The 17,987-nt window shown below is 41.8% G+C and overlaps 1 protein-coding gene across 1 annotated transcript in view; it reads right to left on the minus strand.

Annotated features, from left to right (window-relative positions):
• LOC127028689 (junction-mediating and -regulatory protein-like) overlaps positions 1-17,987 on the minus strand; it is a 94,980-nt gene that overhangs the window by 12,277 nt on the left and 64,716 nt on the right. The window contains exons 5-6 of the mRNA XM_050914390.1: positions 14,601-14,766; positions 3,227-3,414 (exon numbers count right to left, since the gene is read on the minus strand). Of these exons, the coding sequence (XP_050770347.1) occupies positions 3,227-3,414; positions 14,601-14,766 (354 nt within the window). The remainder of the gene's footprint in view (positions 1-3,226; positions 3,415-14,600; positions 14,767-17,987) is intronic.

Consider the following 17,987-nt stretch of genomic DNA (forward strand, 5'->3'; position numbering starts at 1 on the left):
CTCTGTGATAACGTATTTAAGAAGGGGAAAAAAACCCTGCGCAACAGCAGCCAGAAGAGAGAGGAGTGAGTGAAACAACTCTGCAGACACCAAGGTCAGTGAAGAAGGAGGGGGAGGAGGTGCTCCAGGCGCCGGAGCAGAGATTCCCCTGCAGCCCATGGTGAGGCAGGCTGTCCCCCTGCAGCCCATGGAGGTCCATGGTGGAGCAGATATCCACCTGCAGCCCCTGGAGGACCCCATGCTGGAGCAGGTGGATGCCCGAAGGAGGCTGTGACCCCGTGGGAAGCCCACGCTGGAGCAGGTTTGCTGGCAGGACTTGTGACCCTGTGGGGGACCCACGCTGGAGCAGTTCGTGGAGGACTGCAGTGCGTGGAAAAGACTTGAGTTGGAGAAACTCATGGAGGGCTGACCCCCATGGGAGGGACCCCACGCTGGAGCAGGGGAAGAGTGTGAGGAGTCCTCCCCCTGAGGAGGAAGGAGCAGCAGAGACAACATGTGATGAACTGACCGAAACCCCCGTTCCCTGTCCCCCTGTGCCCATGGGAAGCTCATGCTGGAGCAGGCTCCTGGCAGAACCTGTGGACCCATGGAGAGAGGAGCCCATGCTGGAGCAGGTTTGCTGGCAGGACTTGTGACCCTGTGGGGGACCCATGCTGGAGCAGTCTGTTCCTGAAGGACTGCATCCCGTGGAAAGGACCCATGCTGGAGCAGTTCGTGAAGAACTGCAGCCCATGGGAAGGACCCACATTGGAGAAGTTCATGGAGGACTGTCTCCCATGGGAGGGACTCCACGCTGGAGCAGGGGAAGAGTGTGAGGAGGAAGGAGTGGCAGAGACAACGTGTGATGAACTGACCGCAACCCCCATTCCCCATCCCCCTGTGCCGCTCAGGGGGAGGAGGTAGAAAAGTCAAGAGTGAAGTTGAGCCTGGGAAGAAGGGAGGGGTGGGGGGAAGGTGTTTTTAAGATTTGTTCTTATTTCTCATTATCCTACTCTGATTTGGTTGGTAATAAATTAAATTAATTTCCCCGAGTCGAGTCTGTTTTGCCAGTGACGGTAATTGGTGAGGGATCTCCCTGTCCTTATCTTGAACCGTGAGCCTTTTGTCATATTTTTCTCCCTTGTCCAGTTGAGGAGGGGGAGTGATAGAGCGGCTTGGGGGGCACCTGGTGTCCAGCCAAGGTCAACCCACCACATAAGCTTAGTAGGGCTCCATGTTATTCAGCAGTATTAAGAGCAGCTACAGTAAATACCTCTAACATAAATATCCATTAAAATGGCTACATTCTTTTCTCCCTAACAAGTGCTGCAAAATGGCACACAACTGGTTCTGCCTATTCTTTTTGCTCAAATCAAAATCTTTGATTTCCTCCTGCAAGTTTAAATACATGTTATTCTAATCTGTGATTTCTTTAGTAGCTGAAAGCTAAGTATCTCACTGCAGCACTCAACTGCAGATAATGCTACACTGGGCAATGAAATCAGTAGAGAGCTGGAATTAGTTCTGAAAGTGCTGTGATGTCCATGCTGTGATGTCCAGCAGTGAAGTTCCACACGGACACATTACCTCAGGTCCTGAAAGCAATATAGCCACATCCTTCCAGCACAATGTTGAGCAGGCATGATTATATTACTCCCGCACACAGACCCAGATGAGCATTACTACCATATACATCTCTGCATCATGTCTCTGTGCACAAGTAGGCATGCTGCAACTAGTGTTACAGCCTAGAACAATGAATTCCTTCAGCTTAAACAAGGTATTTTATCATAGCATAACCTGGAAACAAATGAGCCACTTCAAGGTGACTAGTTAATTATATAGATAAGAAGGCATGCTAAAAAAGTCTCTGCTCCTGCTTCAGGGTTGCTTCTCAACTTGTTAACTCCCATAAGTTAAGTAAGGAACAGCAACCAGCCTGTTGCTTTTAAACAGGTTTGTGTACTCCATAAGGTGCCAGTAGTGTCTTTTTATATTCAGGAGAAAATAGCATAACTATTATAATGTAGCCTATATTAATTAGCATAACATGACAGATAGGATCTATTCCTTACAGTACTAAAAAGCCCAGCTTCTTAATACTTTTTTCTTTTTACAAAATCACATAAGACAAACTCAATGACTCTGAACAAACTACTTGCCATAACTGGCTAACAAGAAACATTTCTTTTATAATAATTTATTTACAGTCTTCTCCATATTGTGTTAGTCAGAGACAAGACAGTGACTGAAGAAATATAAAAAATCCAAAATATAAGATGTATCAACTACTGTTTTGCTTCAGATTTAGGTATAGAAATAGATATATTACTTATGAAGGAAAGATCTGAATGTTTTACCCTCAACCTACTAGAACTGTTTATATAAAGGTGTCATCTCCCTTATCAAGTGACATGACTGGGAACATACAGCCACCCCAACCCCTGATCCTAATTTAGAATGAGGTCTCAACTGAGACTTCTACATAGCCTTATAGTATATAGCATGGGGTAAAACCCTATTTTTTAACAAGTATTACACTGCTCTCTAAAAACTTTGATCTATTCTACTCATTAAGCTATCTCGATCATTAATAATGCATATTGAAGTAACCGCAAACTGGTAGGGAACTGTAAACAAGTAATTCTGGAAAAAAAGGAATTAACATATTTACCTACATTTGATACACAATTTAAAAACATTAGCTATATTAAAAAAATTTTTTGCACAACATCCCAACCATGTAACACACAAAGAAAAGTGGCCCTAAATAGCACACCTAGTTTTACAAATTAAGAATATATACTGGATTTTGTGTATATTTCCTGAATATAGAGAATCAATGACACATGATATAAGTTTAAAAGGATGAGGTGAGAGAATGAAAATAGAACTCATTAGTGAGAAAACACCCTTGATTCTCTTCTGCAAATACTATCTGTAAAAACATGCATTCTAGCATGTACTTTCCACATGAAAGTATTCTGATTAGTTAATAGAAACAAGTTTATTTGTTGACTTCTAAGTGATTAAAGGTTCCTTTAAAGCTAAAAGGTAAACTGAATCTTAAATATATCAATTTAATAATACATGCTATTGTACTTGGTACTCTGTAAAACAACTTTTAGTAAGTAGTAAATATAATCCACAAAAATTCTGAGAGACTTGGAAGTTGTATCTGAAATGAAATCTTTTGAAGTTTTATTAAATTTGCTAATTATGCTAGAAATTTGCAATTTAATAATACCTTCTTATTTCTGAGGTAGGCTTTCTTGGCTGAAATACGTCCACGCCTTGCTTCCAGCTGGCGGATTTTTTGTTGTAACTTTTGCAGCTCCTCTTTTTGCAAGTGTACAGATATTGCCATATCCTCTTTTTCAAGCATGGCTTCCATACTTTCGTAAGTGTCATAATATACCACTTCATCTCTCTTCTCTGTTTTAAAAACGTCAGCAATGAAAAAGTCAAATCAATAGTTTGTATTTGATTAACATTTTGTTTTGTTCAACAACAACCCCCCCCAACTAAGTTGCAAGATTTAATGTAGAAGAATGCTATAGTCCTTTGAGGAAGAGCAAAATCAAAAGGTCAGAGGAAAAGCACTAAAGAGCAAAGCGCTGTAGGGCTTTAAAGTTTATATGAAGAACAGAAATCAATACCAATGAAGCACAGCCTGGTATTCAGGTAAGCTCAGAGCATTAAAGAACAAATGCAACTGTAAATGTACGCTTGTGTCTGTAGTCTAACTTGATCACAATGTCCACACATGTCTTTGGGTCTCTTAACTAATACAAGGGACCCACGATGTGCAGCAATATCCTCTGGTCTTCACTACAAAGTTCAGGATATACAGACTCTCTCAAGTCTTTGGCACGAGATTCTTCTGCCACAACCTACTATTAATTTCATGAAAGGGGAATTAAACAACAAAACATCAAAAATCCTCTCTTAGGAGGTTTTTGACCTCCCAGTCACTGCTACTGCTCAGAGGCTACAGTGGGAGGGTAACTTCAAGGCAATCCTTCAAAGCATTACAGGCCTGAAAAGGAGGTCATTACTAATAGTTGTATCAACACTCATCATTTTTAGCCTCCTGAGTGAAGCATTCAGTATAACATTGAGCTCATTTCTGAATGCTGCCTTCTCATCTCTTGCCGAGAAGGAGAGAGTGATGATTATAAATCCTTGCAGAATGTTGGGATGAAGCAGCAGCAAAGGCCTCTTGTTCCTTATTTCACTGGCATACTAAGTAGGATATTTTTGTAATACACCAAGAGGGATATGCATTACTGCTGGCTGAAACGGGTAGATACAGCTGGCATGACTGTCAAGTGTCTACTCTGCAGCACCACCAAACCTTCTCATTTCACCTTCATCAAATACCTTTCAGGAAGACTGTAACTTCCTCCTACTTCTGCTACTAGATTATTTGGGGAGAGGGGCAGGGTTTCCTTCAGAACACTGTCCATTTTAAAAGCTGTTGTCACTTCGTGTTATTTGTGTGTAAGGTCTCTGCTGCAACCAAAATTCTGATTGTGTCATGCTAATTTCAGCTCACCACAGGATATGGCAGGACCAGAAAAGAAAGAACATCACTATATATATATATATATATATATATATATATCACACCAAGTAATAGAAACAGACCTACTTGAGTCTTTACTTTAGTGCTCAGTTAAAAAAAAATAAATACATAAAATTTCATCCATTCATAAAACAGGCAAGTCATTAGAACCCACTTTGAGACATCAGTGAGTAAAAACAAAACTCATGGCTAACAACAACTATATTTTGCTACACACTTATAAAAGGAAAGAATTTACATGCAAATTTTGTTTTAGAACACTTTCATGCAGAGTTAAAGATAGGAATTTACAAGTGAAACCCCAATAGCTCAGCTGCAAACGAGTCAAATCTACCAGTTCTAAAACATAATGCTAAATTATGTTTTACTGTTTGAAAAAAACCTTTGCAACCTCCATCAAACATGCCAAGAGTTTTCTACAAACAGCTTTTGAGCTTTTCAAATGCCTATAAATTTGGTAAGTGCTTAAGCTTCTAACGACTCCACCACTTACAATAAAACAATTAGAATGATTCCTCTTTAGATACGATCCACACCATTTGCACTTGTTCAACCCACCCCCCAACCAAAGCAGGAACCAACTATCACATTCTCTGTTGATAGCAATGCATCCACCACAAAAAACATCTTACAAGGATGTATGGATAGTTTGTATGGATAGGATAAGACCCTTTAAAATTCTAACCTAATAAATTCACATTTTGTGAATTACAGTACAGGTATTTGGTTAATGACAGTAAAAAAACCTACTACTGTTGTTTATAATATGACAATCTATTATCATTTGATACTTTTCAGATCCAATGTGCTGAATTTGTGTCCTGGTTTCGGCTAGGACAGAGTTAATTTTCTTCCTAGTAGCTGGTATAGTGCTGTGTTTTGGATTTAGTAGGAAAAGAATGTTGATAACACACCGATGTTTTTAGTTGTTGCTAAGTAGTGTTTATCCTAAGTCAAGGATTTTTCAGCTTCTCGTGCCCAGGCAGCAAGAAGGCTGGAGGGGCACAAGAAGCTGGGAGGGGACACCATCAGGACAGCTGACCCAAATTGGCCAAAGAGCTATTCCATACCATATGACATCATGCCCAGTATATAAACTGGGGGGAGTTAACTGGGAGGGGGGGATCGCGGCTCGGGAACTAACTGGGCATCGGTCAACGAGTGGTGAGCAATTGCATTGTGCACCACTTGCTTTGTATAGTTTAATTCTTTTAGTATTGCTATTGTCATATTATTATTATTATCATTATCATTGTTTTTCATTCCTTTCTGTCCTATTAAACTGTCTTTATCTCAACTCACGAGTTTTTTTTCCTGATTCTCTCCCCCATCCCAGGGGTGGGGGGGCAGTGAGCAAGCGGCTGCGTGGTGCTTAGCTGCCGGCTGGGGTTAAACCACGACAGTCCTTTTTGGCGCCCAACGTGGGGCACGACGGGTTGAGATAACGACAAATCTGACTGAAATGTGTTAGAACAAATTTGTTATAAACATACATTATATTAGTTCAATAGTTGCTGGTCACAATGTTGATGTATTTGCTCTCAAAGTTGGTGCACTTGTTCTTAAAGGTGCGTTATGTAATACCTTACTTGCAGTATATGCTCCCTGTTGTGCTGTTTATCACCCGTGGGAACTGGGCCAGAGTTATCATGTTGTTGTACTTTGTAACACTGGCTTATGATATGATAGAATTGCTGGTTGTGGAATTAATCTGGTATTTGTACTCAGCATTGCCATCACCTCCGTACTTCGGGAGCCGTCTATCAGAAACTATTAATAATTACACCTTGTACCTTTTCTCATCGGAGAGCCAAGCCACAGGGGAGACACATTTCTTCACCTTCCCCTTCTCCTCCAGGCAAATTACAGTGGCTCTTGAGAATTTTGAATATCCTTGGGATGTTCAAACTAGCATGTTCCTATTGTTATGTCTCCTGAATGTGTTCCAGGCCTTGTTTAAGGTTAAACAACTGTTTAAGAATACCTTTCGGAAATCTGCCCCGAGGCTTAATAACCATGGGTGGCATGGCATGTGGGAGAAAATGGGCAGGTATCTAGAGAACTTCTCACCTCCAATGGTTTGGAACTTCACTCCTGAACAACTACAGGACCCTGATAAAATGATAGATTATCTGAAAGGAAAATGCTGTGGCTATTCCAAAGAGGCACAACCTATCGCACTGTGCTGGGCCCTGGCTAGTATCTACCAAACACTGCTCAATACTATGCAGCACCCTCAGGGGGAAGGGAGGGAAAACAGACCGACAGATGCTGCGGCTACTCCAACCCCTGCAACAGACACAGCAGCTACTGCAACCCTGGCAACAGGCAAGGCGGCTACTCCAGCCCCCACAACAGACACTGCAGCTACTGCAACCCTAGCGACAGGCAAGGCGGCTACTCCAGCCCCGACAACAGACACTGCGGCTACTCCAACCCCTGCGACAGGCGCTGCGGCTACTCCGACCCCTGCGACAGGCGCTGCGGCTACTCCGACCCCTGCGACAGGCGCTGCGGCTACTCCGACCCCTGCGACAGGCGCTGCGGCTACTCCGACCCCTGTGACAGGCGCTGCGGCTACTCCGACCCCTGCGACAGGCGCTGCGGCTGAACCAGAGAACCAATCTGTGCCAGTATCAGTCGCCCCTATACAGAAGAAGAAATATACAAAAAATCAGCTCGTTTAGCGAAGGATGAAGACGAACCAGGGCCATCACGAGAACAGGAGGAAGAGGCAGAACCAGAAGTAATCACCCGATCTCTATCCCTGAGTGAGCTGCGGGATATGCGAAAAGATTTCAGCCGTCGTCCAGGTGAGCACATTATCACCTGGCTGCTCCGATGCTGGGACAATGGGGCTAGTAGCCTGGAATTAGAGGGTAAGGAAGCCAAGCAGCTAGGATCACTTGCTAGGGAAGGTGGCATTGATAAGGCGATTGGAAAAGGGACACAAGCCCTCAGCCTCTGGAGGCGACTCCTGTCAAGTGTGAAGGAAAGGTATCCCTTCAAGGAAGATGTTATATGTCAACCAGGCAAGTGGAGTACCATGGAAAGAGGTATTCAGTACCTGAGGGAATTAGCCGTGCTAGAGATGATTTATTATGACCCGGACAGTTTACAATTACCCAAAGATCCAGATGAAGTTCAATGCACACGACCCATGTGGCGGAAGTTTGTACGGAGCGCACCATCATCATATGCCAACCCATTGGCAGTACTAACTTGGAAAGACGAAGAGGCACCGACAGTGGATGAAATGGCTCGCCAACTCCGGCAATATGAAGAAAATCTCTCTTCATCCCTACGAGCCTGTGTCTCAGCTGTGGAAAAATTGTCCGAGAAGTCCGAAAAACTGATTGAACTGATCGAAAAGTCCTACTCCCCACCTGTACAGACCAATATCTCAGCTATTAGGAGTGAGCATTCCTCTGATCAAGAGAGAGAATATAGGAGGTATACACCACGGGGTACCCTGTGGTTTTACTTGCGTGACCACGGAGAGGACATGAGGAAGTGGGATAGAAAACCTACCTCGGTCCTAGATGCACGGGTACGTGAATTGAAAGGAAAAACAACCAGAAAAGGGGATTCTTCCAGGAAAGATGCCGCTCCGGTTGCCAGACAAAGTAGAAGGGCTTCTGACCCTCTTGAAGGGACCTCTAAGTCATTTTTACAAGAAGTGAGTAACAAATACTCTGACCAGGATTAGAGGGGCCCTGCCTCCAGCCAGGTGGAGGAAAGGGACAACCGGGTTTATTGGACTGTGTGGATTCGATGGCCTGGCACATCACACCCACAGGAGTATAAGGCTCTAGTGGATACCGGTGCAGAGTGTACTCTAATGCCATCAAGTTATGAAGGGGCAGAACCCATCTGTATCTCTGGTGTGACAGGGGGATCTCAACAGCTAACTCTATTGGAGGCTGAAATAAGCCTAACTGGGAATGAGTGGCAGAAACACCCCATTGTGACTGGCCCAGAGGCCCCATGCATCCTTGGCATAGACTATCTCAGGAGAGGGTATTTTAAAGATCCAAAGGGGTATCGGTGGGCTTTTGGTATAGCTGCCTTGGAGACAGAGGGAATTGAACAGTTGTCCACCTTACCTGGTCTCTCTGAGGACCCTTCGGTTGTGGGGTTGCTGAGGGTTGAAGAACAACAGGTGCCGATCGCTACCACAATGGTGCACCGGCGGCAATATCGCACCAACCGAGACTCCCTGATTCCCATCCATAACCTGATTCATCGACTGGAGAGCCAAGGAGTAATCAGCAGGACTCGCTCACCCTTTAACAGCCCCATATGGCCAGTGCGAAAGTCTAATGGAGAATGGAGACTAACAGTAGACTATCGTGGCCTGAATGAAGTCACGCCACCGCTGAGTGCTGCTGTACCAGACATGCTAGAACTTCAATATGAACTGGAGTCAAAGGCAGCCAAGTGGTACGCCACAATTGATATTGCCAATGCATTTTTCTCAATCCCTTTGGCAGCAGAATGCCGGCCACAGTTTGCTTTCACTTGGAGGGGCGTCCAGTACACCTGGAATCGACTGCCCCAGGGGTGGAAACACAGCTCCACCATTTGCCATGGACTGATCCAAAATGCACTAGAAAAAGGTGGAGCTCCAGAACACCTGCAGTACATTGATGACATCATCGTATGGGGCAACACAGCAGAAGAAGTTTTTGAGAAAGGGGAGAAAATAATCCAAATTCTTCTGAAAGCCGGTTTTGCCATAAAACAAAGTAAGGTGAAGGGACCCGCACAGGAGATTCAGTTTTTAGGAATAAAATGGCAAGACGGACGTCGTCATATCCCAATGGATGTGATCAACAAAATAGCAGCTATGTCCCCACCGACTAGTAAACAGGAAACACAAGCTTTCTTAGGTGTTGTAGGTTTTTGGAGAATGCACATTCCAAATTATAGTCTGATTGTAAGCCCTCTCTATCAAGTGACCCGGAAGAAGAACGATTTTAAATGGGGCCCTGAACAACAACAAGCCTTTGAACAGATTAAACGGGAGATAGTTCATGCAGTAGCCCTTGGGCCAGTCCGGGCAGGACCAGATATTAAAAATGTGCTCTACACCGCAGCCGGGGAGAATGGCCCTACCTGGAGCCTCTGGCAGAAAGCACCTGGGGAGACCCGAGGTCGACCTCTAGGGTTTTGGAGTCGGGGATATCGAGGATCTGAGGCCCGCTATACTCCAACTGAAAAGGAGATATTAGCAGCATATGAAGGAGTTCGAGCTGCTTCAGAAGTGGTTGGTACTGAAACACAGCTCCTGTTGGCACCCCGACTGCCAGTGCTAGGCTGGATGTTCAAAGGGAAGGTCCCTTCTACACATCATGCAACTGATGCTACGTGGAGTAAGTGGGTTGCACTGATCACACAACGAAGTCGAATAGGAAACCTTAGTCGCCCAGGAATTCTGGAAGTGATCACAGACTGGCCAGAAGGCAAAGATTTTGGAATATCACCAGAGGAGGAGGTAACGCGTGCTGAAGAGGCCCCACTGTATAATAGACTGCCAGAAAATGAGAGGCAATATGCCCTGTTCACTGATGGGTCCTGTCGCATTGTAGGAAAGCATCGGAGGTGGAAGGCGGCTGTATGGAGTCCTATACGACAAGTTGCAGAAACTGCAGAAGGAGAAGGTGAATCGAGTCAGTTTGCAGAGGTGAAAGCCATCCAGCTGGCTTTAGACATGGCTGAACGAGAAAAATGGCCAATACTTTATCTCTATACCGATTCATGGATGGTGGCAAATGCTCTGTGGGGGTGGTTGCAGCAATGGAAGCGGAGTAACTGGCAACGCAGAGGTAAACCCATCTGGGCTGCCCCATTGTGGCAAGATATTGCTGCCCGGCTAGAGAACTTGGTTGTGAAAGTACGTCATGTAGATGCCCACGTACCCAAGAGCCGGGCCACTGAAGAACATCAAAACAATCAACAGGTAGACAAGACTGCTAGGATTGAAGTAGCTCAGGTGGATCTGGACTGGCAACATAAGGGTGAATTATTTTTAGCTCGGTGGGCCCATGACACTTCAGGTCATCAGGGAAGAGATGCAACATATAGATGGGCTCGTGATCGAGGGGTGGATTTGACCATGGACACTATCGCACAGGTCATCCATGAATGTGAAACATGCGCTGCAATTAAGCAAGCCAAGCGGTTAAAGCCTCTTTGGTATGGGGGACGATGGCTGAAATATAAATATGGAGAGGCCTGGCAGATTGACTACATCACACTCCCACAAACCTGCCAAGGCAAGCGCTATGTGCTTACAATGGTAGAAGCAACCACCGGCTGGCTGGAAACATATCCCGTGCCCCATGCCACCGCCCGGAACACTATCCTGGGCCTTGAGAAGCAAATCTTATGGCGACATGGTACCCCAGAAAGAATTGAGTCAGACAACGGGACACATTTCAGAAACAATCTCATAGACACCTGGGCCAAAGAGCACGGCATTGAGTGGGTGTATCACATCCCCTCTCATGCACCAGCCTCCGGGAAAATCGAGCGATACAATGGATTGTTAAAGACTACATTGAAAGCAATGGGTGGTGGGACCTTTAAACATTGGGATACACATTTAGCAAAGGCCACCTGGTTAGTCAACACTAGAGGATCTGCCAATCGGGCTGGCCCTGCCCAATCAGAACTTTTACGTACTGTAGAAGGGGATAAGGTCCCTGTAGTGCACATAAAAAATATGCTAGGGAAGACAGTCTGGGTTACTCCTGCCTCAGGCAAAGGAAAACCCATTCGTGGGATTGCTTTTGCTCAAGGACCTGGGTGCACTTGGTGGGTGATGCGGAAGGACGGGGAAGTCCGATGTGTGCCTCAAGGGGATTTGATTTTAGGTGAGAATAGCCAGTGAATTAAATTGTATTATGTTAATTGCTATATAACCCTGCCATTGTATGTCATCATTACTATAGTTGTTATATGCTATATCAACAGTATTACAGTATGAATTATCTAGATTAATAAAGAATGAACTTTGATAAAACCGAGCGAAGTGCAGTAGTGATGGAACCAGGACTGACTGCAGCATGCAACAATCCAACACTACACACCATCCTCCTGCTGCGCCCAATGTCATCTGCCCGCTGCACTGCACCAAAGCCGGATCCTGCTCTGCCGACTGAGCGGACTTCACACCATCCCTCCTGCCCAGACAGACTGTTATGATAGATGGAGTCCAAAGTCATGGACTGAATTAACTCAACGAACATTTTAAATGGACATTGTAAAGGCTTATACATTAAGGGAATGATATCTGTGTGTATATGTATTAAAAGGCAGCAAAAGTGGTGGTGATTAATTGAAAATGCATTGGGAAGTGTGGGACCTGGACATGATGTAGATGGTATAGAATAAGGGGTGGATACTGTCCTGGTTTCGGCTAGGACAGAGTTAATTTTCTTCCTAGTAGCTGGTATAGTGCTGTGTTTTGGATTTAGTAGGAAAAGAATGTTGATAACACACCGATGTTTTTAGTTGTTGCTAAGTAGTGTTTATACTAAGTCAAGGATTTTTCAGCTTCTCGTGCCCAGGCAGCAAGAAGGCTGGAGGGGCACAAGAAGCTGGGAGGGGACACCATCAGGACAGCTGACCCAAATTGGCCAAAGAGCTATTCCATACCATATGACATCATGCCCAGTATATAAACTGGGGGGAGTTAACTGGGAGGGGGGGATCGCGGCTCGGGAACTAACTGGGCATCGGTCAACGAGTGGTGAGCAATTGCATTGTGCACCACTTACTTTGTATAGTTTAATTCTTTTAGTATTGCTATTGTCATATTATTATTATTATCATTATCATTGTTTTTCATTCCTTTCTGTCCTATTAAACTGTCTTTATCTCAACTCACGAGTTTTTTTTCCTGATTCTCTCCCCCATCCCAGGGGTGGGGGGCAGTGAGCAAGCGGCTGCGTGGTGCTTAGCTGCCGGCTGGGGTTAAACCACGACAATTTGCAAAAGAAAATGTTTTTCTTCTAGCTTATGACCTTGCAAATTCAAACTGGCAGTCAAATCAAATTATGCTCTCAAAAAATTCTCAGTTGGGACTTCATTAGTAGTTCTGCAGATGTCCCTCAAATCAGAACAGAATCCAAAACTCTCTGAAATATCTCTGCAGAGCCAATACAGTCAAAGAGTAAAGAACAGCAACAGCCTCTAGAAGTCACTAAGACGCATGTATTTCAAATCATACAGATGTGCTCAATTAAAAGGCTATTACTTTACTGACTATAATTACACTTTAAAAAGGAAGCATAACAGAAGATGCAACAGACCATTCTTTTCTAATTGACTCCATAGGTATCCTGGTTTCAGCTGGGATAGAGTTAATTTTCTTCTTAGTAGCTGGTACAGTGCTGTGTTTTGGATTTAGTGTGAGAATAATGCTGATAACACTCTGATGTTTTACTTGTTGCTAAGCAGCGCTTATCCTAAGTTAAGGATTTTTCAGTTTCCCATGCTCTGCCAGCAAGCAGGTGTGCAAGAAGCTGGGAGGGAGCATAGCCGGGGCAGCTGACCTGAACTAGCCAAAGGGGTATTCCATACCATGGAACGTCATGCCCAGTATATAAACAGGGGGGAGTTGGCCGGGAGGGGTGGATTGCTGCTCAGGCATCAGTCAGTGGGTGGTGAGCAATTGCATTGTGCATCACTGGTTTTTTTTCCCTTTTTTTTCTCCCCCCCCTTCTTTTTTTTTTTTTTCCTTTTTTTGTTATATTCCTTTTCATTACAATTATTATTATTATATTTCATTATTGTTAGTATTATAAACAGCAAAGGAAGCCAGAACAGTGAACTATTTTGTTGTCACGGAGGAAGAAGAGGGTTGTTTGTTTAGCTGTTTAGCTATTTTCAGTCAGGTTGGGGGTTTCTTTTGAGATTTCTGGAGAAAACATTAGTGACAAGTCGTAATGACCTATGGTGTTTTTACAGCAAGCTTAATCTCTGAGGGCCCTTAGGTTTACTATCGCTACATCAAAGAGAAAGGATTTTGATACACATTTCTTCTCAGCCTCCTGTTCAAGGGATTTCCTTTGGTCTGCAGGTAAGAAAACCATACAGTGTCTTCAGTACCAAAATTAAATGTCTGATTTCCCAAGTACAAACAACTATCTATCTCTAAAGCACTAACTAGCTCTCCACAGAGGCAAAGCTGCCACATTTCTTTGAAGTCATTTACAGAGTTTTCAATCCTCATCCTCTGTACATGCGGTTAATGTTGTTGCCATCACAGGCCTGAGAGGAGGAAATTCACACAACAGTGAGAAGAATCTGATACCTGTGTTTTCTCTTTTTCCAGAGGCAACTTGCAATACAACCCAGCTTCAAATCTCTCTTCTTAAGTGACTTTTCTATCTATAACAAAATTTGCTATGCAAGCCCTATGCACTAAACAATAAAACAGAGCTTGTGTGAATAAAAACATTAAGTATAAAAAGGTCCAAAGGACAGAACTGGATTCAAAATGCTGTATGATTTACCTGTACCATTTCCATAGTTTGTAAGTACACAGGATATAGTAGGTTCTCAAAACATAAGGTTTGCATCACTGCTCTAAATCAGTGACATGGCAATACAAGCAGCTTCAAAGTTTAGCTGAAGGATTCTGATTTGCAGGAATACCTTTTGAAAACCAATCACTTCAAAGAAATTAATAATGCCAATGCAAGTTTTTTTAATGAGACAAGTCCAGTAATTAAAACATTTCCTCCTCCCTAAATTTAGTTTTCCAAACCTTACATAGTATGGTTTACCATATATGCTTACCTCCAAACACAGACAATGAGAACCAGACCAAAACTTCTGTATGTGTATGTATATGCTTTATGAACAGGTGTAAATTTTAATTTAACAATACTTATGTTAGAAGATCCAGCTCTTCACATGGTAAAGAAACTGTTCTCATTTCATTCCCACAGGCTTTACTAGACTTTTAGGAAGAGAATTATCTTTTACAGATTACATCTTAATTAAAATGCATAAAAAGCACCTGACATTAGTCTTCTGATGCTTTCAAGTTGTGCTGTCAGCAGCAGCTCTTCACATTTCAAGATCTCAAACTGCACTTCATATAATTGAAGCTGTAGATCATAATAATCAGCTTCTAACTGGTCCAAATGGGCTATGGCTTCTGTACCACCTTTCAGACTCTGCATCTAAATGGAAAGAGAAAAAAAATAAACACACAACTCCAGGATAATAAGGAGAACAAAACCACAGACTTTACAATTACAGCTAGATACAGTCTGGTACACTAAATATAACATGTTAAAATTGAACACATCAAAAGAAGAAGGTTTTGATCAGCCACATACTTTCAGACATCTTTAATACTTGACATTTTTTCTGCATGGTAATAAAAAAAAAAAAAAATCCATGGCATTGGATTACTCTCTGTGACTGTCAGTGACAAGTCATATAGTGAGTAATGTGAAACATCCCTACCGCTCTTTTACTCTACTACTTGATTCTCTGAAGATACATAATGAAATTAGTATTTTCTTATCTTCAACACAAAAAGTCTAAAAGCTGTTTTGTTAATGGCATCTAGAAAACTACAGTTAAAACTGTCACTTAAGTTGAACTTGAAATTACATGCACTGATCCTCTTGTAATGACAACTTAGGAGATTCTCTACAAATTAAAAAAAAGTTAAGGGGATAAATCAGTGGTTTTTATCATATTTTATATATTTTATTGCATAGTTAACCTTCTTAACAAAGCAGAACATCTGTCAAGCCACAGGCCTTTATATTACTTTTCCCAGTTTTTCCTCCAAAATTCTCATAACCTCTATCTAGCACTGCAGTTTGAAAGGAACAACACGAGAAAATTTAAGAAAACACCAAGGTCCATCTAATCAGAATGTATTGATTTTTACAGCATCATTGTTTCTGGAGTCTTTCACAGGAGAAAAAAGATCTAAAATATTTATATATATTTTAGTGCTTATTTGTCATATGTCTGACATAGAAAAGTGACACAAGAAACAACCAAAAAGAACTCAAATCATCCTCTTTCATTCAGCCAAACGAATTAACTGATCAATACAGTTGGCCATTCAGACCATATTCAAGAAATACTGATATGCAAGGGGATCTTATATGCTGTCTCACTTTGGAGGGAATTCAAATCCATGCAGCTCTACAACCTGTGTGCAGGAGAAGAGTTAGGGCCACATCTAAGTTCTCTACCTTCTCAAAAAATGAATCTCTGATAGTTTCTCAGAGATGAAGGATGAAAGTAATTATAAATTGTACTGAAGATTTGTGATCGATCTACCTTACCATTCTGATGAAAGGGGATCCAGTTCCTATATTATAGGCATTCAATCATTAAAAAGGGATGTCAAACAAGGAGAAATAAAGGACCTAGCAAACTATACATTTTAAAAAATATTTGCTAGTAGGTTTTTACATTATGGTGGTTTCTTCAAGGAGTAAAAATGTATCTGTAATTAACAGCCAGAAATGGGTTTCCTAGGTTTTATTTATCACATATGCTTAAATATAATTATACTAAAACAGAAAGATATCTGTATTGAATCAAAACAAAGATCCATCTTACTCAATACCCTGTTTCAGACAAAGGTTAACAGCAAATATCCAGGAAGATGAAACATAGTAGGCAGTGCAGTGATACTTCCCTAAAATGTTTCACCAGCCTCTAGCACAGCTTGCAGCTCAAGACTTCTTAAGCCACAGTGCTGCCTTTTATACTAAATAGACTTACTGGATTTTACTTCATAAGTTGTCCTATCCCTTTTTTACAGCATACAAGCTTTTAGCACCTGCATCATTATCCTTTGACAGGGATTTCACAGCTTAATTAAACACTTAAGGAAACAGTTCTCTAAATTATGCTTCTTTCCATATGAGATTGATAGACGGAAGGCTTGTGAATTAATTCTTGTAATTTATATTTTTTAAATTTATTCTACTATATTGTATATTTACTGAATGCATCTTTTGTATATCAATTATTAGCCTGAAAGGATCAATAAGTCTTTAAGTGAATATCATAAATCTTACAATCAATAATGTATAATTTATGTTTCAGCCCAGTGTGACACCAAAATGTCTTGCTATGCCATTCTATTACTCTGCATCCATATTAAGTTACTAATTGTGACCAAAACAGTAAGTGACATAATGATAGCATATTTGGAGTGAATTAGAGGCTAGTTTTTAAGACAAAAGGACTGATTCTCTGGAACCTTCCAGTTTTTCATACGAGAGTGATAATGTTCATTTGCCAGGCAGAGTATCCTGGGTTTTGGCATTTTCAAAGGATTTTCTCATCGTAAAAAAAAAAGATATACCAGAGGAAAAAAAATTTTTTTTTTTTTTTTTTCAAATTAATGCAATGTCATTCAAACTTCTACCACACCTAAGAACTTTTGCTTTGTCAGTGAACTGTGAAATTCACATAAATTTATACTTTTTTCTTTAAAAAAGATGTTCCCAAATTTAAGTCCACAGACTTTGTATAAAGACTGCATAGAGTCGTAAATGGGCTGTCTTCAGAAGTATCAGCTAATCACATTATAGCAGCTCAAAATTTCATTCAGCAGCACCAGTATCTGCCTGATAAAGGACCTGTCTGACAACCAAATCTTAGCCCTGCAAGCATACATTACAGATGCTACAAGCTATCTGATCTGTTTTAGGGGTACAACATCACTGTATTCCATTTTCAGGTGCAACAGCAATTAATGGAAAATTAATATTGTTGTATGGTCCTCAGCCAGATATCCTAGCTACATAATAGCCCCTCATGAAAAAGAAAAATGGGGACCTTTAATTTCAACCATTTATGTTAAAACTTTATGTGAGATACTATATGTGTGTGATAATTCAAACCAACATCATCACTTTTAGGAAAGTTTTAGCATTGTTTGTTAAAAATTTAAGAGTGGTTCAATTCTTAATGTTACAAATTGCTATCTAATCTGTACTAGTAATTTGCTGCATCCTTGGTAGGAAAGATATGCATGTAAAAAAGGTCTCAGGCTGATCAACACAGTGAAAGAAACATGAAGAACTTTAAAGTGAGAATGTAATTATAGGAGAGACACATTTTGCAGTTGGACAAATAACTAGAACTGAGGAGATCAGAGTTCAATTTCCTGCTATGCCACAACTTCCTGCATTAACTCAAGCAAATAATTTAATCTCTCTGGCTCTAATTCAAGTAACACTGTTTAAGGTCTTTGTTGTCTCATTCATAGTAAGTGAAGAACTTGAGCAAGAACTTAGCTTTCTTAATAGTTCTATGGCAGAAAAGTATCATCTGTAAACCCACACACAAGTAAACAAAGATATAACGGATTAAAACAGAAAGCCTCTGACAAGAACTATAAACACATATACTAAAA

The sequence above is a fragment of the Gymnogyps californianus genome, unplaced genomic scaffold (assembly GCF_018139145.2).
Source record: "Gymnogyps californianus isolate 813 unplaced genomic scaffold, ASM1813914v2 HiC_scaffold_39, whole genome shotgun sequence".
NCBI lineage: Eukaryota > Metazoa > Chordata > Aves > Accipitriformes > Cathartidae > Gymnogyps > Gymnogyps californianus.